At 38.0% G+C, this 24,729-nt stretch overlaps 2 protein-coding genes across 2 annotated transcripts; both read right to left on the reverse strand.

The window, feature by feature from the left end:
• Positions 1–6,819: 6,819 nt before the first annotated feature.
• On the reverse strand, positions 6,820–9,513 carry LOC145671577 (uncharacterized). The gene is made up of 2 exons (XM_081740765.1): positions 9,348–9,513; positions 6,820–7,388 (listed from the first exon to the last, which is right to left on the reverse strand). Exons 1-2 carry the CDS (start codon positions 9,511–9,513, stop codon positions 6,820–6,822), a joined length of 735 nt encoding a protein of 244 aa, XP_081596891.1.
• Positions 9,514–9,883: 370 nt separating this feature from the next.
• On the reverse strand, positions 9,884–10,552 carry LOC145671578 (uncharacterized). Its single transcript, XM_081740766.1, has one exon. It carries the CDS (start codon positions 10,550–10,552, stop codon positions 9,884–9,886), a length of 669 nt encoding a protein of 222 aa, XP_081596892.1.
• Between the last annotated feature and the right edge of the window lie 14,177 nt (positions 10,553–24,729).

Raw genomic sequence — 24,729 nt, forward strand, 5'->3', positions numbered from 1 at the left:
ATTTCATGTGGTAGTGTGTTTTCAATAATGCACGATCACCTCCACATGTCCCATGTTTGTGCCCGTTGGATACTAGGACTGTTGACTCCGGAATAAGCTTGCTTGAGATTTTGGTATGTTTCAGAAGCTGTATGGTTCAAGTGAAAATAAAACTTTATTGCTCCATACTGTTCTTCTCATGTAACCTCCATTGTATGTATATACACAGCACGTTGTAAGGCGAAATGGAAGCAGTGTCCAAAACACAGCAGATTATTCCCAACCTACCGATACGACAATGCTGCCACCTGGTGAGAGTATACATGAAACACAACTCTTTCAACTTTCGAACATGTCGGCATTCGGTAACAAAGGAAATGCGGTACAATAATCAGTCTCACTCTTTGTTGATCAGCCCTCGTATTATATAGGGGAAGGGAGGGCAAAGTGAAACATGCTTGCAAAGTGGAATTTATCATTTCCAGAAACAAAATGCGGTACATTAAGACACAGATGGTAGCACTGAAGAGACGTGGTATGACGCTATGACGTAGTGGAAAATTCCAAGTGCTGTGTTGCACCTGAGTAACAGAAGGAAATCATATAACATGAAAATACAAATTCTTAGAAGGCCAGGAAGAAGAGAGTTGTAATTCCTGAATATTCAGCGGAAATGTGTATTTTCCAATCAGGTAAGTTCAGCATTATTCACAGTAGAAATAGATGTAATGATTTAGTGAATTTATGAAAACCTTGATTTGGAGTAGTATTGGAGTAGTATAAAATGTGAATCGTGCTGACGCGGGCAAAGAGGAACTTTTTGAATTTGCCCGCTTTCAATACACAAACAAACAATGCAAGTAGTATCCGAAAAGTGTGTTTATGTAAGTAAACGTGGTATATTGAGGCATATTTTGCTCACGGTAGGTTTGCTATTAGAATATTTATAATTAAGCAGAAAAAATAAAGAAAGAACACTAATACAAGGGATTAATTGGCTATATTTTACATTGACACTGTTTTCTTTGTTACACAGGTCTTCAAATTTTAGAGTGTATTATAATTATATAATTTCATACCGCCAACTTACCATGCAATATTTACTTCAAGCGTGGCTTCTATGTATGATTTGTTTTGGGTGGGGTCATGATAATTGTTCGGAAAGTCAAGATTCTTGAGTACTAAACTGCAACTTCTATAACTCGTGAATATAATGAGCTGTATTCTGAGTAGATTTTCATATCGTTTGAATAGACACATATGTTAAAGCTGCTTCCATTTTTTAAACTTTATACTTCATTTCTTACAAATGTATTGTAAACACAGAGTATTACAAATCTCTAACTTCATAATTTGTTCTCCGAAGGTAATAGCTCCGCAACTAATGTCTTAACTAAATTCGAAACATTATCTCAACAAATAACAATTTTTACCTTACATACATGTACGTTCCAGTATGCCCGCTTATAGGCGGGCAAAGTGGACTTTGGCATATCGACATTAAATCTCGTCTATCATCAACATGTTTCATTGTTTTATTTCCATTTTCTTCTATAATATGGCAGAAGGCCCAAGCTTTCCATACACGTATAAAACATTCTGTTATTGTGTTTTATTCCGACAATATTACGCCATTTATAACTTGTGTGCCACTTTGCGCGCCCTTTCCCTACTGTAAAAGCATTGTTTCTCATGTGAACTGGCTGCAAGAAGAGAGCTAGGGAATCATGTTGAACTTTCTTTTGTAAATTATGTTGCATGGTGTTCCAAAATGTGGAAGTACACTAAAGTTTTCTTTCCTAGCTTCTAAAATAAATGCATAGTACACATATGATCCCTAACTCTATGCCTTTTACTTTCAGCAAAATTAGCTCCTGCTTTTGGTGAGATGAACACGCATACAAAGTATCTCCCAGCAACAGCCAATTACACCAATTACAATGTTTGTATACACATTCAAAGTTCCCCTTCCCTTTGTCTGTGTTTCCTTCTGTTTGTTTCATTTCTATCTTGTTTTGTTAAAATACGTTTTCACTGATACTTAACTAACGAGATCTCGGAGTGTATGTCCTTGTTTGTCTTTTGTTTAAAACATTGAACTCGTAAAATAACCTGTGGAAATCATTATTGAAATTGCCAGGAAATTTCAGTATTTGTAGCTGGAAGTAAATTAGAAAAACACGCGTATTTTTCATTAGGTTTTGTGATCGTTATCGTGTTGCTAAACATCTAGAAAAATGTACATTTGCAGTGAAAATTATTTACATGAAATCAGTGTGAGCAAGAACCACGAACTTAGAAGCAATGTAAAGTATCGTCGACAAAGTACAGGCTGTAGGATTATGTACTTTGCAGCATTGTTCCCTGTTTAATTAAAAACAGTGCTGATGGGAATATGAATTAGCTCAAAGTAGTTCACTCATGAGAATCATATATTAGCACCAAATTATTGCTTTAGGCGTTGTGGTTGCAGGTTTCAGGCAATAAAATCACAGCTCAGTCTACAGAATAATGCAATCTACTGACTGTTTTTTTCAAAATCCCGTACTTTTCACTCAGTTTGAATAAAGTTTTGTGCTATTCAATGTCTCGTGATGTAGATAACTGAAAGGGTAATAAACTAAAGACAACTATAGTAATAATAAGCATATAGTATAGCTAGTAGTAATAACAGTTTGTTTATAGTGCTAGGAACAGCTTAGCAAGCGAGATCACTTGGTCAATCTAAGTAGTGTATACATTCAGAAATACCTTACAAATTGAGTCTTTTCACATTAGAAACCACGGTAAGTTTAGAAATATGCAAATTTAAGCGATCAACGATGAAAAAAGAAATCGCAATTCCACTATACTTCGGTTTGAACAGTGGCCTAAAGACTGAGATAAACTTTATCTTGGGAATATAAAATGACATCTTTAAGTTTTACGTCCCACGATTATGCCGGTTAGGCTAAAGGAGACGGTGATGATGAGAGATGAATGAAATAGTGGAATGAAGAAAGTGGGAGAAAACGGGAGAACCCCGAGAAAACCCACGAGCACGGTGTTTGTTCACCACAAAGTCCACACGGCCCGAGCTGGGATCTAACCAGGGACCCTAAGCACCGGAGGTGAACGCTCTACCACTGAGTCACCGCGCCCCCAACTTTATCTTGGGAAGTTGAATTCATATCAAAAAGTAATTTATCTCTATCTCTTACGGTTTTTACTCAATAGAGATTAATATTGAAACCGGCAGGTCGTTCTGGAGTTCTACCATTTAAGTTGAGACATAAGGGTGGAGATTAGAATCTATTCTCGGAAAGCTGAAGCGATTGCAGGAAAACAATTCTTGCCTCTCTCTCTTACCAGTCTTTCCGTGATGTCTATGGACAAGCGGGTGGACAGACACAATTATCCTGTGATACTTGTATTATTTATGCATAGCATAGCATAGTTAGAAAGTGTAATAAATGTTCGCTTCCCTACTGTACTTCGGAGTTTGATTTGATTTTGGGTTTAACGTCCCTTTTAACAGCGAGGCTATGTGAGACGTGACCTGCAGCTTAACGTTGGTTCCAAACCACATGAGCTTCCTCGGGAGATCGAATCTGGGTCTCTGCCAAATATACGTACGCTAACCGCTTAGCTACGACGAAGCCCATACTGTAGCTTCAAATCAATCGTCATTTATAAACTGAGTTCTAGCAGAACCACATGCACTGTGTTTATTAGCTCCCGGGATAAGCATACGAGAGCTTACAGGTTCACTTCGTATGTAGATGAGTGTGTATGTGATACTTTATCTTTCAGTAACTACCGGCCAGATCTGAACGAACTTCGTGGACGAGTGGCCCATCGTCTAAAAAATAATGTTTGCTATATTTAGTTTGATTGGTAACTGAGTCTGTGTTCCGCAATCTCGCATGAATTCTGAATTCAGTTCCCGTGGCTTATTATATTATTATGAGAATACTTTAAAATACAATTAATGTAATACCTATGTATTTGTTAATTTTCAGGATTTTTTGTTATAATTTCTTCGTCCTTACGTTGATTTTTAATTATTTATTTATACATGGTCCGGACGTTTGCGGCATGTACGGGCTTAAGCCCGTCACGCAGAAGTGATGATGTCTCTTGGCAAGCCCACTGTCCAAGGAATAAGAAAGGAAGAAAAGAATTTGGAAGGAAGGAAACGGCCTGAAACCTGTATGTTAAGTACCATCTCGGTATTTGCCTGGTCTGAACAAAGAAGGACCAGTAAAACCATCATTCGGGATGGCGGACCTGAAAAAAACTGTTACAGTTTTTCGATTGAATGTAACCACCGGTAATTGAACTCGGGACCACTCGCATCCAAGGCGAGAGCGTTAGTGACTACGCTACGCGATCCCACTCGTAATCCCTACGTAAATCAGAACTATTTGTACACCTCTGGACACAAAAATCTAGACTGTTTTCCAGGGCCTAAATTCAAAAGTAGATCCTTACGTCCCTCGGATCTGCTTACAAGAGAAATATATGTATCGTCCATTGTGTTACTGAGCAACGTGAGTATTCTCTAATAGAAACAGACTATCTGGGCATTGCCTCCAAATAAATATTTAAGTGGGACATAGAAAATAATCATAAAATATAACAAAAAAAGAAGATAAAATTTAAAAGCTGGTATAATACACGATACGAGATTAAAGTTTGTGGAAAGTGCCCCGTCAAGAGAACAGTAACGGAAACAAACCGAATAGAATAATAGACATATGCTTTTTATCTAGTAGATAACGTAATGGATTCGTGTACTAATGTTTATTTTAACATGAGTTCGAATCCTGTCTATTTATTTATTTATTTATTTATTTGTAAATGAAGGTGTTTATTTATTTATTTGCAAGTAAAGAATCTGCATTTTACTGACAAAGAGCAGTCATATTTGAATGGAAAATTTTATAAATACTGTATATCAAATGGGGTTAAATAGGATGCACTGGATGAAATCGGACGATTGCAAGTTATTTTGTTGTTTCTGTAGTTTAATCTGCTGTTGTTAAATCTAGACAGCCGCGATTTCGGCTGGTGGTCAATTAATGGTGCCTCATGCATTAGATGTAAATATCGGAGCAATAATGTTATTTACCACCCATGTATACATGGGTAGAAATGCCATTGTGTGAAGAAAGAAAAAGTGTAGTCTGGGAAACAACCTGATAAAATGGGTAAAAGTGCGGGAGAACGCGGAGTGAGGCCGTCCGCCCACTGCTAGAAAATATATGTAACGTCCTCCCACTTTCTAAAAAATTACAATGGGTAAAGATAGGCAAGGGAGACTGCGTGACGTTATGCGTCTTCCTACCTTTTCAGATTTACTTTTGCCCCTGCTTGCAATCTATTGGCAAGAATAATAACCCTCAGTTACTTACTAAGATTATACGTTAGTTACACAAGCAATAACCTCTCATCTTTCGAAGTTGTAATAGTATTTTGAAGTGGAGTGGAGTGATCTGGGTGATTTCGGACGATGCCACGTTATTATTTCGCGTACAGCCAAAATAAAATTACGACCCGACACGACTTGAAAGTGCTATTCATGAGTGGAGGAGGGAAGACTGTCCTATCGTAAAGCAGCAATGCTTATCAGGTGCAGCGTTCGACAATAGAAAATAAACACAACAAAATTAATGAGAGACCAAACTGTTCTAAGTGCAGAAGAGGAAACCATGTTAGTACATGGCATTCTTAGGGCTGCAAATTGGGCTTTTCCTTTAACATCTGAAGATAAAACATATCTTGTGAAAGGATATCTCAACAAAATGGCTAACTGGATGATGAAGATAAAGTTGGGAAAGAACGGATTTTCCGAGTGTCAGCTAAGCCTCGTGAAGTCAGAGGTAAGATATATAGTATTTGCATGAAAGCGTATATTAATCTAAAGCACTAGTGGATAGATGGAACATGATTGTATGTGCAATATTTTTTTCTTGTTCTCTATCGTTATATTACTTCAGACCAATATGTATTTTTCTTTTGAAAGTTTAAAGGATATTGGTATGTCATTATGCTAAATGTGGTTGTAAATGTATAACTGAAACTATGAAAACATTGAAATAAATATCCGACAACCTTACGTTTTGTTGTCAAATATTGTTTACGGTCCGATTTCACATATAGTGACACAGCTTCGGACTACGATGCAGAAATGCAATGGTGTCCGAAATCATCCCACCACACGGGGTGACATCGGACATATTTTAATGTTTTCTAACTATGTGCACAGTCGGTCAAAAATTGAAGTGGGAGACACGGGTTCGATTCCCAGCGGGAGCTCATGTGGTTCGGATTCCACGTTAATCAGTAGGTCTGGTCGATGTAATCCTTGTGTAGGCGCTGGTTTCTTAATAATTCTTCGACGTTGCTTTGAGACTGTTCAATATATTTGCTTTTCATAACACAAGATAATATGAATTCAAAAAATACAAACAAACTTGCTAAATGAACATTATTATATGTGGATTAATGCGATATTAACACAATACACGTAGCTACCGCTGCTTTCTTGGTGTTATGTTTTTTATACACACACACACCCCTGCTGGGAAGAAAAAGTATTAGTTTTTATGTTGTTGCCTCTTCATTTACTTACTGGCGTTAGTTTTTATTTAGAAGAACGCTAGTTCTGTACATACCGCCCGCCTTGAAGGAATTCCTTCAACAATCTATGAATGATTAATTTGGTTCATGAACTTAATATACACAACAATAGATAACGCAAGTTATGAATGAGTGATATAAACATAAACAGAATAATGCACACACAACACAACACTATGAATCACACAATGTACACACTATGAATACACCAACACATTAACTCTCCTTAGGAAGCGGGCACAATTGACGAATAGATCTTGTTGTTGTACCTCTGGTAGTTTTCACTGTCGCCACTCGTACTATTCCGTCCTTCCCAGGAAACAATTGCACAATACGTCCAGTTTTCCATTTTAGAGGTGGAATGTTATCTCCTTTGATGAGCACCAAATCACCTTCCAGAAGGTTGGGGAATTTTCTTCTCCACTTAGATTGTTCTAGAAGACTTGATAGATGCTCCTTTGACCATCTGGACCAGAACTGCTGATGAAGTTGTTGTATGTATTGCCATCTCAAAAGTCTGTTTACAGGAATATTTTTCAAGTTAGGTTCTGACATGGTAGTGAGTGCGTCGCCTATTAGGAAATGACCAGGTGTTAAAGGATGTAGGTCGTTTGGATCATTTGATAATGGTGTTAGGAGTCTAGAGTTTAAGCAAGCCTCAATCAGTGTCAAAATAGTGTTCATCTCCTCGTAGGTGAGTGAAGCATTTCCCACAACTCTCTTTAAATGGTATTTGAGAGATTTAGTTGATGATTCCCATAAGCCTCCAAAGTTTGGTGATCTTGCTGGAATAAAAACCCACGTGATGTTATCAGCTACTAGAAAATTATGTAATTTTTCTTTATGGTGTTCTGATTCAAATAAATTCTTCAATTCTTGTAGTTCCCTTTTTGCACCAACGAAGTTACTTGCATTGTCAGAATACAGTTTAGCACATTTTCCTCGACGAGCCATGAATCGCTTTAAGGCTCCAATAAACGCCTCTGTAGTTAGATCACTAACAAGTTCAATGTGAACCGCCTTAGTCGCAAAACACACGAAAAGTGCTATATATGCCTTATGGAGTTTGGCTCCCTTTCGGTTACTCGATTTAAGGTAAATGGGCCCACAGTAGTCAACGCCGCTGTGAAGAAATGGTCTTGTTGGTTGAACTCTGTCAGCTGGTAGATCTCCCATCATCTGTTTACCATCTTTAGGATGGTTCGTCAAGTTGTGCATCAGTGTGTCACATGTTTCAGAAACAAAGTTCCGTCCACGTATTGGCCAATATGATTGTCGCAAGGATGATAACAATAATTGAGGCCCGGCATGCAATAGCTTCTTATGTTCTTCTTGAGCGATTAACTTTAAATGCAGCAGATCTTACTGAAGGAGAGAAACATCCTATTGTACTTCCAGCTAACTGCAACTTGACAATCTTCCTCCGACTCTGATGATTTGCCTCTCATCCAAGTATGGGTTCAAATTTCTCAGTTGACCTTGGTTGTCGACTTCCTTTCCTGATCTAAATGCATTTAATTCCTTGTGAAATGCTTGTTGCTGTGATAGTTTAATAAGACATTCGAGTGCTTCATGTAATTAACTTACTGTAAGATGTCCATGCTGTCTGTCACAATTAGATCTTCTCATGTTGTGCGCAAGTCGTAGACAATAAGCAGTTACACGTTGCAATCTTCTTAATGATGAATATCTGTCTAAGAGTTGACACGGTGTTGTAGAAACCATTACTGCTGTATTCTTTCGTCGCTGGGGAACATCGCTTAGGTCACAACATCTTCCCTCGTCTGTAAGTCTAATTTCTCAGATACCCAGGAAGGCCCATGCCACCATAATTCATTATCAAGAATCTCTGACGGTGTTAATCCTCTCGATATATGATCTGCTGGATTCTCCTCTGTTCTGATGTATCTCCATTCATAGTTACAAGTCAGTTGTTGAATTTACGCCACACGATTTGCAACATATGTCTTCCATTGAGAACAAGGTCCTCTTATCCATGCTAATACAATGGTGGAATTTGACCATAAAACAACCTTATCAATCTTGCAATGTAATGCTTGTATTACTTTCTGAGTTAGCTGTGCAAGTAACAAAGCTGCACAAAGTTCTAGGCGAGGAATAGTTGTCTTCTTCAAAGGTGCTACTCGAGATTTTGAACATAGTAAGTTTGCTGTGATTTTTTCATTTTTTGTGCTAGATGTTACATATATACAAGCTCCATATTCATTCTGAGATCCGTCGCAAAATCCGTGAATTTGTACCTGCGATTGTGTTTCTTGAACAATGTAGTGATTCCAACTCTTGAAGTTGCTGCTCAAAAGTTTCCCACTCTGAATGCAATGGGGCTGGAACTTCTTGATCCCAATTCAATTTTAATTCCCACAAACGTTGCAGAAATATTTTTGCCTTAAGAATAACTGGTCCTATTAATCCTAAGGGATCAAATATGCTCGCTACTGTAGCAAGAATAGTCCTTTTTGTGATTTGTTGACGGTTGTTTCTTGGTTTCACAGTTTCAGAGAAAGAAAATGTGTCTTTAATGGGATTCCACAACAATCCTAAACTTCTTGTGATGCAATCATCATTTGGTTGAATGGTGAAATTGGATTCTTGAAGTTCACTGGGTATTTTTGAAAGCAGTGAAGTGTCGTTGCTACACCATTTTCTCAAACAAAAACCACCTCTTTAGAGAAGGGTTGTGAGTTGACCTTGTAATTCATGTAGTTCCTTCTTCGTGTTTGTACCTGTTTGAAGATCATCAATATAGAAATCCCTCATTACAACTTCTGCTGCCTTAGGGAAATTCTTCTCTTCTACGGCTAGTTGCTGAAGACATCTAGTGGCTAGGAAAGAAGCTGCTGCAGTACCATATGTTACAGTTTTGAGTCGATATATCTTGTATCGCAACATTAGGGAACATGATTCAGATGCAAACTACCAGAAAACACTGTGGAGAGAAAACCCTCAAGAAGCAATAATCTTCTCTATATCAGCTGTCATGACGTATTGATGTTGCCTGAATCTTGCTGTTATGGAAAATAATTCTTCGTGGATTGTAGGCCCGACTCTCATCGTATCATTTAATGAAAGTCCAGAAGTTGTTTTGCACGATGCATCAAATACAACCCTGAGTTTCGTAGTAGTACTGGTCTCCTTCATTACGCAATGATGGGGAAGATAGTAGTCTGGCATCATTGTATCGCTCTCTGCTCTAGTTATTTCTTCCATATGGCCCAAATCTTCGTACTCTTTCATGAACGCTATGTATGCCCTTTTTTTCTCAGTATCCTTCATACGCCTTTTTTTCCATTGAATAAAGTCTTCTCGTTGCAATCTCCTTAGATTTGCCAAGATTCCCCACATTTTCTTTAAAGGGAAGTCTGACGACGAGTCTCCCAGTCTCGTATCTCCGGTGTGTTTCTTTGAAGTGTCTTTCACATTCTGCTTGCTTTTGACTTAATGGATGTTTCGTTGAACATTCTTCTATCGTCCAGAATTTTTGTAATTGCTCTTGTATTTTTCCTGTTGTGCAGAGGTGACACACATTTGTCGAAATGTGTGGTTGATCGTCTATTTCTCCAGCTACAATCCAGCCAAACAATGTTTTGTGCAAGATTGGATACCCTGCCTTGAATTTTATTTGCCCTTCACAAAGTAGATCAAAGAGTACTTCCGCACCCAATAACAAGTCAATACGCTGTGGTATGTTGAAGCTAGGATCTGTTAATTTAATGTTGGAAGGTATTTCCCACAATGACGTGTCTACACGAACCATAGGCAAGTCTTGTGATATTTGCGGTAATATGATGAAGTCTAATGTGGCTGAATAATTGTTATGTCTTGACTTAATTGTAGCCTGAACGCTATGGCATGACCTTGTATTAGCATTACCTATACCATTTATGTGTACAACGCTATTACGCTTTGTTAGTCCCAGTAATTGAACCATTCTGTTTGTTAGGAAGTTGGATTGAGAAGCACAATCGAGAAGTGTTCGACACATTTGAAAATTACCCTGTTTATCTTTAACATATACTACAGCTGTGGATAGCATAACGCTTGGTGGTCTCCTAAGATTCTGCGGTACACTGTTAGTAGAGCGAATATCTTACCTTCACATTCCTGCTCGAGAGATGTGGTTGCAGCGAGCGTGTTTTGACCTTGACCTATTTCCCTTTCGTCTTGTGGTTCATTCGCTTTAGTGGGCGATGGACAACGCGAGTAGTGCAGTAATGTGTTATGCTTTTTATTGCATATTTTACAATTACCTGATAAGCACTCATTTGCCTTATGCGCTAGTTTGAGACAATTTATACACAAAGAAAGACGTTTAACTTCTTTAATTCTGTCTCCTATAGATTTTCTCAACAATATTGGCATTGAAATAATTTGTGTGAGCCTTTACAGCTGGGACATGCATTGTTGTCGGAACACTTTACGTGTGCTGTCGTTGAGTAAGAACTCTTTTTGCCTGCCTTATTTGTTTGTTGATATTTGTTACTTGGAACTGAGGGTGTCTCTTTAGGTCTACGCTTATTATCAACTGCGTCTAAAACTTGACACCGCTGTTGTAAAAATTGTGTCAACTGTGACATGCTCGGTAATTCATTCGTTGATTGTGTTTTCTCCCACTCTTTATGTGTTGTATTGTCTAGTTTGGTCGCAATCAAATAAATAAGGAATGCATCCCAGCTTTCTGTCGGTTGACCTAATGATTTTAAAGCCCTCAAATGTTTTACCGTGCTGTCTAAAAGAGATTTAAGCGAAACAGCCGACTCACGTTCCACCATTGGCATTTCAAATAAAGCTTTGACGTGTTAACAATATACTTTTTGTTTTCAAAACGTTCTTTGAGTAAAGTCCATGCTACGTCATAGTTTTCAGAAGAAATTTGTATTACTTCAAGCGCCTCCCCACATAGAAAAGAACGTAAATAATGAAACCTTTGCACTGGCTGCAATGTGCTATTGTTATGTATTAATGCCTGAAACGTGTCATAGAACGACAACCGCTCATCGTAGCTTCCAGAAAAGGTCGGAAGGTCTATCACCGGCAACCTAACTGATGGATTAGAATTGCTTGCTTCATTGTTTTCATTTTTCTTTGCACTGGAGCTGTGTTGATTTATGAACACTTGCGCCTTAACTGCTAAATTAAAATAAGTACTCTCGAATTGCTTTCTTTCTTGCGTTTCCTGATCAGTTTCTGATGAACCCTGTAAGATTTCTATTTCGGATTGTATTGCATCAAATTCATCATAGTACTGTTTTATTTTCTCGTAACACTAACTGCGTAATATTCTGATCTTCTGTAAAACTATCTACAAAAGGTTTAAAACGAGTGAGTTTGGCCTTAATTTGACCTCTCTTGAAAACTAATTCTTTCATTCTGTCCGTCATGCTTCACTCAGATTAAATTCACTTTTAACACTTACGTTTTAATGAGGCTTTGCTATTACAGGCTTATTTTGCATACGTAATACAAGGATAATATTACATTGAAATATGCACTCACTACCTACCTTGTTAACTGCACTGTTGAATCCTGATCCGGTGTGGATGGACCATTTGGTCGATGTAATCCTTGTGTAGGCGCTGGTTTCTTAATAATTCTTCGACGTTGCTTTGAGACTGTTCAATATATTTGCATTTCATAACACACAAGATAATATGAATTCAAAAAATACAAACAAACTTGCTAAATGAACATTATTATATGTGGATTAATGCGATATTAATACAATACACGTAGCTACCGCTGCTTTCTTGGCGTCATGTTTTTTTACACACACACTCACCCCTGCTGGGAAGTAAAAGTATTAGTTTTTATGTTGTTGCCTCTTCATTTACTTACTGGCGTTAGTTTTTATTGAGAAAAATGCTAGCTCTGAACAAGGTCCACGTCTCATATAGCCTCGCTGCTGAACGGGACGTTAAACCCAAACTCAACAACTCAACTCGGTCAAAAATTATTTTCTTTCATTTACTGTATTCGTGAAACATATCCTCCATGATGCAGTTATATACATTAACAAAATAATGTTGCGTAGTCCCAGCACAGTGGAAAATGTCCTAGATCCGTCCGATTTCACCCCATTTGACGGTATTTTATATATATACGAGGTGTGATTGGAAAGTTTTAAGACTGGGCTTGTAATTTAAAAACGGAAGTGCTTACAGGCTATTGTAATGGATCTCCTTCAAAGTACTCTCCTGCTGAATTAACACACCGATTCCAACGGTGTTTCCAATTCTGGAAGCATCCCGGAAAATTATTTTCCGTGATGGTGGGATGCACTCTCTCCGTATTTGCTTGAATGTCCTCAATTGAGTCAAATCTCTTCCATGAGCCTTTGTGTCTCGGTCATACCCATAAACCCATGATTCATCACCTGTTATTACCCTATTCAAGAAATCCGAGTCCATTTTGGCTCGATTAAACAGTTCTTGGGACACTTCAAGTCTATGTTGTTTCTGCTTGTGTGACAACACTTTTAGAATGAATTTCGCGGACACTCGACGCATGTTCCAATCATCAGTTAAAATTGACTGAACAGCATAGAAACTTCAACTCAGGTCTTCAGCCATCTCCCTAATTGTAAGTCTACAGTTCGAGCGCACTAAATCGCCAACTTTCGCAATGTTTTCGTTAGTTTTTGATGCTGAAGGCCAGCCAGACCGGGGATCATCCTCTACAGACTCGCGACCATCTTTGAATCTGTGAAACCAGATAAACACGTTTGACTGGCTCAGAAATTTGTTTCCAAAAGCTGTTTCTAAAAGTTCGTAAGTCTCCGAAGCAGATTTCCCAGTTTAAAAACAAAATTTCACACAAACGCGTTGTTCCATTTTCATCCATTTTGCGCACTTAAAAATCCGCCAAGACAACACACACACACGCCTGAACTCAACTGGTTGCTACGCCGTACTGAATAAAAATATCTTGATGCATGTTTCAACATGTATCAAGGACATACCAAGCCACCGCTTCCATGCTAACGGGCGATTATATCTACTCCTCCTGAGCAGTGTTGCCAACTGTCTTAAAACTTTCCAATCACACTTCATGTATATAAGGTACTTGCGGCAAATAAGGCCCACACAAGAAAAATTGCTTCACTACGTAAATACTTCTAATGTAATAGACGTAAATTGATATGAATTTTATTTGTCAATGTTTCATCTATTTTATGGTATATTTACTTTAACTTAAACATTGAGCTAACCGTATGAAAAATGCATTGAAAGATAAACATACAAAATGGCCTTATTACCGACATGGTAAGTAAATAAGGCCCACTATTTGAAAAGTAAAATTTCACAACCTGAGAGATCACTGCAATTCAATTAACATCTAATATTTTTTACAGCTCTGTAAATACTAATAACAAAAGGACATTTGGTAACAGTATGGATATGAAATAATAAGGATATAGGTAATCTTCCATGTGTTATACAATCGTTAGTTAAGTCGTCGCAACTAACTGAATTTTAAAGAATAAGCTTGGATATATAATGAACAAGTCACCATTGAAAACAGATTTCACACTAACTTTCAACAATGTTTACACTTGATAACACTTGCAACAAATGAATTCCTCATCGTCGGCGTCGACCGAAACAATGCATTCATCATATACCCATACAGCGCACCGTTTACAGCTTCGCATGTCACCGATCCATTCTTTGGCACATAATAAACGATATCACGATACCTCGATAATACAAATATTTTGAAAAATAAATATTTTTTGTGTACTCAACCTCAAAGTAAATTGTTACCAAAGAATTCACTGAAATTCGAATTGTAGATGATTTTTGGATCGATAGAGGCTACAAAAAAATCTTCCAGATGAATGACAGATATATCAGTGAAAAATTATGTATACCTAGCATCTTCTTAGTGATGACAATGTGAACCTCTTCCACTCTGTTTGGCGTTCATTAATTTCATTATTTGTGTTCTTTGTAAAATGCATTTCCTTAATTTTTTTTATAGTTTTCCATTACTTTTTTTTCTTTTTTCTTCTTTTCTTTGATTTATTTATTTATTTTGTTGATAGCAGGACTACCTATTTTTTTTAAGTAAACCCACCCACGCCTTGAAGCTGTACTGGTGCCAATAGCACCAGAATCCAATACTGCTTGGAAACTACTTTGTAGAGCTAATCGAATGTGATGCAAATACGATTATATATATATATATATATATACAGGGCCGGATTTAGTGGGTGAAAGGGTGCACATGCACCCCCCCCCTTTGTTGTAAATATACACTATCTAAAATGAGAAGATAGCAGTGAAAATAGCAACACATTCCGAAATTTTCTGCCATCATGTTTCCGTTTGGGGCTTAAAAGAAAGCAGAGCTTTGCAAAAGCAATAATTTAAGTTGATTTTCTGAAGGTTGAAGGAAAAGGATTCACCAAGCAAAAAAAATATATAACATTTATCAGGTAGGGAAGACAACAGAATACAGGAGGAGAGAAGGACATTTTTGTCCTGCATTCTACTTGCGACCCTCTTTAAAATACTTTGCCCCTCATAACACTAATACATAGAACGGAGGAAATAATATTGTCATATATCACTTTCAAGAGTTTCAGTGTGATTGGTTATTTTGGTAGTTATTGGTGCACCCCCCCCCCCTCAGACAATCTTGGACTCGACCCTGTAATATTATACGACTTTCAACAATGAATAGTTTTGAACAGTATTTTAAATATACTTTAAAATGATATAAGCTTCAACGATTTTAAACAAATTGAATATGAATATAGACCAGTCTAGTGAAGTATTGCCAGTTGAAGCGACACTTAATATGATTGAGAAAAATAAGAATGACGACCCTAATGTTACTGCTAGTAAGACGGATGTCTCAAAATGTAATAAAACTTAAGACCACAGATCTGCTGGTACCAATCAATACAAGGACATACAATGCCTCCACTGCAATAAATACAGTAGAGCGTCGATTATCCGAACGTCGGTCAACCGAACGACCGCTTAACCGAACTATGTACTTGCTCGCACCTGTTACTCTCCCACCCTACCGTCCATCATCCCCCTCACTCCCAAACCAAGTTTCCCACAGTAGTCGCCGCACTGAGCCACCGCTGGCGGAACATTGCTTCTAATGGGGCCTTCATAAGGCGCTGCTGACCGGCCAAGCCGCCAGTCGCTGTGTTTCAACAATCAGCACACTTCTGTCGGATTGGCACTGGCTGTAGAAGTACAGTCCAGTACAGTGCAGTGCAGTACAGTACAGTACAGTACAATTCGATTATCCGAACAAACCAGTTTTCCGAACACCCATGTCCCCCAATTACTTCGGATAATCGACGCTCTACTGTACTTCCTCAGCCAAAGAGGTTTAGCCATTCATAATACAAAGAGTCACCATGAAATATCCAAGAGCAAACAATCGGCCGTTAAATTGAAACACAATGTTGTTAATTACTTACTACATAATTTTAACAATATAAATTCCAAGAATCACAGACTAAAATATGTGACCTGCTAGTACATTTATAAGCCAAAATTCCAATCCTTCGTCGAATTCCTAGAGAAACAAGATTGTCGGTGGCAGATTCCTTATATGAACTGGCTCTTAAGATAACAGTTTGTAATGACTTGGATTCCTGGATGGACCTTTTGCTTTTCCCCTACGATGTTCTGTGTGTCCCTCCACATTCCGATAAAGTTACTAATCTGACAACATGGGTTAAGCAGAGTTAGAAATTGGTCGGAATATCGCCGAAAAGCTCTATTAGACCTTCACGCAAAGACATACAAACCTCGCTGGTTACCAACAAATAAATCTTTCAACTTCAAGAGTATTGAACACAAATTATCCGATGGAGATATTCGTGAGGCAGTGAGGCTATTAACTTCGGAAGACGTCATGACAATTCCAGATTCATCAGTATTCGAAGCTCTCAGAGAGAAGCATCCTGCTCATTCACATTCATTAGCTACACCTGTGCCGTCAGAGATCAATACTCCAGTAACCAGAGTCTCGACTGATAATTTCATTAAGGCACTAAAATCTTTCCCGTCCGGATCAGTTGCAGGAATGGATAATTTCAGGTCATCGATATTGAAAGACCTTATTCTTAGTCAGAAATGTGAATCAAAGGATTGTCTAGTCAACTCTATTTGTGACTTATAACATATAATAATATCTGGAAATGTACCAATCTTTTAAAGACCTGTCGTCTTCGGCGCATCATTGATAGCGCTCAGGAAGAAAATTGGAAGGATACGCCCAGTAGCGGTTGGAAACGTTTGGAGATGTTTGGCAGCTCAGATAATTTGTTTCCGAATGCGCGAATCATTAATAGACATATTATCCCCACACCTAGTAGGCGTATGCATACCTTCTGGAGCTGAAGCTGCCGTACATGCTGCTAGAATGTTTTACTCCTTTCCACACACACAAATGAAGGCATTTCTCAAAATCGATTTTTGAAATGGATTCAATGAAGTCAATCGAGATTCCATGCTGGCTGTAGTAAAAAAATCACTTTCCAAATTTCTATCCCTATGTTTTTCAGTGCTATTCTGAACCTAGCAACCTTTTTGTAGGAGACAATATTATCTTTTCTCAACGAGACGTTCAGCAGGGCGACCCCCTAGGCCCAGCACTGTTTGCGCTGACCCTCCAACCAATTGTCAATAATATAAATACAGAGTTGAATGTGTGGTATCTCGACGACGGGACCATGGCCGGAAATACTGATGCAGTACTACATAGTTTAGACAACATTCGCTCACAGGCAACATCCATCGGTTTACATCCCACCCACTCAAAATGCGAAGTGAGTTTTCTAGGCGCTAAGGAAGAGGAAATTCAGGGTCTTTATAATAAATTTAATGAATCTGCACCTGGGATACAACTGCTGCTATCAACTAATGCTGAACTCCTAGGCGCAGCTCTATCACCAGAAGCCCAGAGGAAAATATTGGTAGAAAAGATTTCGAAATGAGAGTTATTCTAGTCACGCTTATCAAACATCTCAGCTCATTCAGCGTTTTATTTATTGCGAGCCTCTTTGTCAATACCAAGATTACAGCATTTCCTCCGATGTTCTCCTTCCTGGCGTGAAGAGGACTTGCTCAAGAAATTTGACTATACTATAAGAACAGGATTGGAATCTATCCTCAACTGCACCCTAAGCAATGAATCATGATTACAAGCATCATTACCAGTCCGAAATGGAGGTCTCGGAATACATTGGGCCACAAATGTTGCTAAGACGTCATTTCTTGCTTCTCTCTATGGTTCATTAACTGGACTCTGCTACAGAGAGAAGTCCAATTGGACACCGATTCAGAGATACAAAACTGCATCGGCAATTGGTCTAATTTAGTGGGATCTGCTCCTCCGGCTAACGAGAAAAAATCTTCAATCAGCCTGGAACGAACCCAAAGTAACACATCGTCTTTCCTCATTAATACAATCAACTCACAAGATCGAAGACAAGGCCAGATTCCTCGCTGTTTCATCCCCTGAAAACGGTGTATGGCTTCAAGTTCTACCGTCATCTTCTGTTGGTCTACATCTTAGCAACGAAAGTTTTCGCATAGCTACAGCTCTGCGGTTAGGAGCAGATGTTTGCGAACCACACCGTTGTCGTGCTTGTAATGCTCTCGTCGATAAGAAAGGCTTACATGGCTTATCATGCAAGAGCAGCGCAGGTAGACAAACACGGCACTCAAGTGTGAACGATATCATTTTGAGAGCTCTCACATCTGCAGGTGTCTCATCAGAACGATAAACAAAAGGATGCAGTCGTTCGGACGGGAAAAGACCAGATGGAATGACTTTAGTGCCCTGGAAGTAAGGGAAAGCTCTAGTTTGGGACTTCACCTGCACAGATACTTATGCTCCCTTCAATCTTCCACATTCATCATCACGCGCAGGTATCGTAGCTGCTCACAAGGAGACCAACAAGAGAAATAAATATATTAATCTCGTTGATAAATATTGGTTTGTTCCAATTGCCATCGAGTCAAGTGGTACTTGAGGTCAAAAAGGAGCTAATTTTATCGAGGAAATCGGCTAGCGTATTTCACTTATATCGGGAGATAAACTATCTAAATATTTCCTTATTCAACGGATCAGTGTCGCAGTTCAAAGTGGGAACGTGTCAGCCATTTTGGGTACGTTACCCACAGATAAAGAATTAGAAGCCAAATCGTTATTTTCTTATTTATATGAGAAAGATCTCTGAGTACTAACGACGGAAAGATATTTTAAACAATATGCACTTAAGAATTTCCTGTCACCACGGCATGGTGCGTCCTCAGGTTGCGGATCGAGAAGAAGGCCTCTAGATATAGAGGTTAGCTGCAAATATACTGAATAAGCAGTCGCGGGCAGACGACTAGGAGTTGTCCTCCAGCTTGGGAGTTTGGGTAAAGCTAACAACCTCATCCTGTAAAAAAAAAAAAAAAAAAAAAAAAAAAAAAAAAAAAAAAAAACTAGTTCAGAAACATTCACAAAAGTGTCGGACAAGGACTGACAACTTGGCACGACCTCAGTAAAAGAAAATGGACATGAGATTTGGAACATGGAATATTAGAAATTTATAGGGCAGATGCGTTAAAATCCGTAACGAGTGAGTTAGAGAAATACAAGATGGACCTAGTAGGAGTTCAGAAAGTTAGGTGGTAAGGAAATGGATCTGTGAATTCCGGAAAAAATTACGTTCTTTTACGGGTAAGGAAATAAAAATCATCAGTTAGGAACAGGGTTTTTCGGTCACAAACGAATATTACCAGACGGGTTGAATTTGTTACTGACAGACTTTCTTTTGTTACTCTTAAGGGACGGTGGTGTGATATTATTGTTTTAAATGTACATGCCCCAACAGAAGATAAGGATGACGATATAAAAGACAGTTTCTACGAAGAAGTGGAATGGGTATTTGACCAACTTCCGCGATACCATATGAAAATTCTATTAGGGGATTTTAATGCGAAGGTAGGACGAGAGGACATTTTTAAACTGATTACAGGAAACGAAAGTCTGCATAAGGAAAGTAATGACAACGGTGTTAGACTCGTCAACTTTCCAACATCCAGAAACCTAATCGTGAAGAGTACAAAATTCCCACATCGTGACGTTCATAAATACACTTGGACATCACCAGATGAAAAAAAAAGACAATCAAATTGATCACGTTTTAGTAGATAGAAGAAGGCAATCTAGCATAATTGATGTTCGGTCGTTTAGAGGGGCTGACTGTGACACTGATCGCTACCTGGTAGCACCGATAATAGTTAACAAAGGTTTTGTTACATAAAAGGAAATACCTGTTCTTAAAGGAACTTTTTGCGCTGAATTCGAATATGCACTCGGTTTTTCTCCATCACGTACGATTTTCCCGTAACAGAGGGATTTTCGGGAAAATCCCTCAAAAATTTCCCTTTTCGTTTATTTTACACCCCAAGATCTTGTCCCCTTGCATATACTAACATAGAAATTATACCTAAGTATACTTTGATTCATATTTAACAACCCCTCCAAGTTTCGTAATAATCGCTTTATTCTTTCTAGAGAAATAAATATGTTTGTATGTATACTGTGTGTACTGTCTATTGCACCTTATAGTAATGCTTTCAGATCTCTTAAGTTGAGGTAAAACGTTTTGCTTTATTACCACAAACACATATATAAAATATAATACAATATAATTTACAAGTGTGACAATTTACAATAAACAATAATACAAATGTACCAAAAGGTCATGAAAAGACAATCAAAACTATCACAATATATGAAACTTCCATTGGGTTACAAAAACGTACACTATTTCCTTCTTTTGTAAGAAATGTTGCATTCTCTAACAAGTCCCGAACAATAGTCCCCCATCATTGAAGGATCCCATCGTCCCTGGTACCTTTTCTCCATTGCCATTATATCTTGGTGGAATCTTTCCCCCTGTTCGTCGCTGAGAGCACCTAGGTTAGCAGGAAAGAAGCTGAGGTGGGAGTGCAAAAAGAGGATTTCTAAAGACATCCTACAACCCAACTCTTTGTATTTCTGTATCATGTCCTGTACGATTTCTGTGAAACTCTCAGCTTTTCTATTGCCCAGAAAGTTGCGCACAACACACTTAACTGCTGTCCACGCAGCTAGCTCAGCACTGTTTAACTTGCTGTCAAAGCTATCATCAAGCATTAATTTCCTAATTTGGGAACCAATAAACACTCCCGCTGAAATCTTAGCATCACTCAGGTTAGGGAACTTATCTCGTAAATACTTGAAACCTTCACCAGATGTGTCCATGGCTTTGACAAAGCTTTTCATAAGTCCTAACTTGATATAAGTGGCGGTAGTAATATCTTATTAGGATCTGCCAAAGGAGCGTATTTGACGTTGCATTCTCCAGTTACGTAATTCACTCTAGGTTCCCATTCCTTCACTTCATAATGTTTGTCATCAGCTCGGCTATCCCATAAACATAAAAAACATTGGTACTTCGTGTAACCGCACTGCAGTCCTAATAAAATACCAACTACCTTGAGATCACAACATATTTGCCAACAATGGTCCTTGTAATTTATAAGATTTAGCAAAGTTGACATGGTGTCATAGGATTCCTTAATCTTCACTGAGTGCGCAAGTGGTATAGAAGGTTTTTTTATTTCCATTATGTAAAAGGCTGATCTTTGACGCGTCGATAAATAACCTCCATTCTTCTGGAACGTAAGGAATTCCTAGCTCCGCCATCAACCCATTTATATCCGTACATACTATCAGGTGCAATAAACAGTGCACACAGTATACATACAAATATATTTATTTCTCTAGAAAGAACAAAGCGATTTTTACGAAACTTTTAGGGTTTATTAAATATAAATCGAGGTATACTTAGGTATAATTTCTATATTACTATATGTAAGGGGACAGGAGCTAGGGGAATAAAATATCTGAAAAAGGGAAATTTTTGAGGGAGTTTCCCGAAAATCCCTCTGTTACGGGAAAACTGTACGTGATGGAGAGAAACCGAGTGCATATTCCAATTCAGCGCAAAAAGTTCCTTTAAGATCAGGTGATTTTTCTCATGTAACAAACAAAAAGTTTAAATTTGTTAACTAGTGATAATAAGAGAGAGATTATCGTTTAATAAAGGTAATATTCAATGTCCGGAAAGGAAGAGATTTAATTTAAAGAAATTAGAAGAGAGCCAGGTAAGAGAGGAATACCAGATTGAAGTTTCGAATAGATTCTCGGTTTTAGAAGATTCGGAGTGCACTAGTGTTGAGGATACTTGGATTGAAATCAGAGATAGCATTAAAAGTTCAGCAAAAGAAAACTTGGAACACGCGGAAATACGTATGAACAAACCATGGTTCGACCAGGAATGCATTAAACTAGCAGAGAAGAGAAAACATGCAAAATTACGGTGGCTACAAAATCCGAATGAAATAACTACACAAAATTTCGTAGACATCAGGTGGGAAACTTCCAAAACCTTTAGAACAAAAAAACGTGATTTTTTTGAAAGCTAAAATTAAGGAACTTGAAGATAAGAGTAAAAAAAAAAGCATTCGGGACATGTATAAAGGGATCAACGAATTTAAGAAAGGCTAAAAACCTCGTACTTATATATTAAAGAAAGCCGACGGAACAGTTCTCAATGATATGGAGAGCATCTTAAATAGATGGAAAGATTTCTTTGACGATTTGCTGAACACGCAGCTAAAAACTAATGTGCGTGGAGAAAAGGAGATCACACCGCAGAACCATATATTCCAGAAACCAACCAAATAGAAGTACAAACCGCTATAAAGAAATTAAAGAAACACAAATCTCCGGGTGTAGATGAAAATCCGGCTGAGTTAATTTTAGCTGGAGGCGAAAAATTGTGGAATAAGATACACAAACTCATTCTCCTTATCTGGAACAAGGGAGAATTGCCACAAGAGTGGAAAGAATCAATCATTGTTCCAATTCACAAGAAACGCGAGAAAACTGACTGTAATAATTATCGAGGCATTTCTCTTCTGTCAACATCATATAAAATCCTTTCAAATATTCTATTTGCAAGATTGACCCCATACGCAGATGAAATTGCTGGAGTTTATTAGTGCGGATTTAAACGAAATCGATCAACTATCGACCAAATATTTACCATTCGCCAAATACTCGAAAAAAGTGGGAATACATTGGCCCGGTACAGCAACTATTTCTTGATTTTAGAAAGGCGTACGACTCGGTTAGGAGAGAAACATTATACAACGTTCTTACAGAACTTGGAATACCGAGAAAGCTAATTAGATTAATTAAGATATGTTTAAATGAATCCCAAAGTAAAGTCCGGATAGGAAAATTTTTGTCCACGAGATTTCACGTCGAAAATGGCCAGAAACAAGGAGATGCGTTGTCGCCATTATTATTTTACTTTGTGGTGGAATACGCTATAAGGAAAATCAAAGATAGCAACCAGGGCCTAGAGTTGAATGGTATTCACCAGGTTATGGCATATGTTGTTGACGTTAATTTAATAGGGGATGATAGGAGAACAATAGAAAGAAATGCAGAGATCTTATTAAACGCTTGCAGGGACATGGGTTTACAATAAATGCAGAGAAAACTAAATACATGGAAGTGCGTCGTGACCGTAATATGGCAATTTATGGATGTATTAAAATATTAAATAATACTTTTGATAAAGTGAATACTTTCAAATATTTAGGATCAATATTAACAGAGGAAAATCATATTCACGAAGAAATTAAATGTCAACTAAAAGCAGGGAATTCGTGTTACTATTCGGTTCAAAATCTGTTGTTGTCGCGAATTCTGTCGAGGAATTTGAAGCTTAAAATATATAAAACGATCATCATGCCCGTTGTTCCGTATGGTTGCGAAACATGGTCGCTTACTCTTAGGGAAGAACATAGACAAAGTATTTGAGAACAAGATTCTGAGACGAATACTCGCATCCAAGAGGAACGGGAATGGGGAATGGCGGAAACTTCATAACGAGAAAGTACATAATTTATACGGTTTACCCAACTTTGTTCGGATTGTCAAGTCTAGGAGGCTTAGGTGGGCAGGTCATGTAGCTAGAATGGAAGAAAGTAGAAACCTCTTCAAAGTCTTAACTGGAAGACCAATCGGAAAACGACCATTAGGAAGACCTAGGCGCAGGTGGGAGGACAATATTAAGATAGATCTCGCAGATATAGGAATACAAGTAGAAACTGGATCCAGTTGGCTAAGGATAAAAGTCAGTGGAGAGCTTTTGTGAACGCGGCATTGAACCTCCGGGTTCCATAGGCCATAGAGTTAGTTAGTTAGCACTTAAGAATTTAGCTAATCATAATTGTCATCGTCATTGAAAGATACATTCTCATTTTCACGTTTACTATCCCAATTTGATTCTAATGTATATCTTTCTTTTACTATAATTTGTTGTTCTTTTAGCATTCCTTGCTATTTTGTCACAATTTCGTCTTATCTTGATAATATTTGTTTTTCTATTAATTCTGTTAAGAGCTTATGATCATTATGAATTAGTTTAAGTTGATCATATATATATATATATATATATATATATATATATATATATATATATTTGTGTGTGTGTAGTAAACCGCGATCAAACTCCTCAATGTTTGTGAAATGCTGTTCACTCTGCCGCTGTTGCTTGCAGTTGAAACGAAGCACAACGCTTGTATTTTTCTCATGTGCTCTATTTTTACACTGCTCCGTAAACGACTGTAGCTTTCTCCCGTAGATGGCAGTGTTTTAGGTATGCCTAATACAGTAATTGTTCTTTGCCGCAAAAAAGTTATAAATGTCGATAGTCTGTCAATCTTCTGCATACCACTTGCAGCTGGAACTAATTTGCCATCCCGGTGAAGCACCAAAGCGTTGAAACCGACAACACCAACTGTCCCTTTAATTTGTGTTTGTCTTTTCTCTCACATTTCTTTCCTGCAACATTGAATGGAAATACGATTAATAATTAAACTTCCGATGTTGCAGTGAAAAGCTTCTGGTGCAACCATTAGAAAATGAACTGTGTTGCGGTCGCTGATTTTCATCTGTCTAGTGCTTTGTACAGAAGTAAACTTACAACATCTTGTACCCGAAGTTTTTGGTTCG

Source organism: Thermobia domestica, chromosome 15 (assembly GCF_964235325.1).
Source record: "Thermobia domestica chromosome 15, izTheDome1.hap1.1, whole genome shotgun sequence".
Classification (NCBI taxonomy): domain Eukaryota; kingdom Metazoa; phylum Arthropoda; class Insecta; order Zygentoma; family Lepismatidae; genus Thermobia; species Thermobia domestica.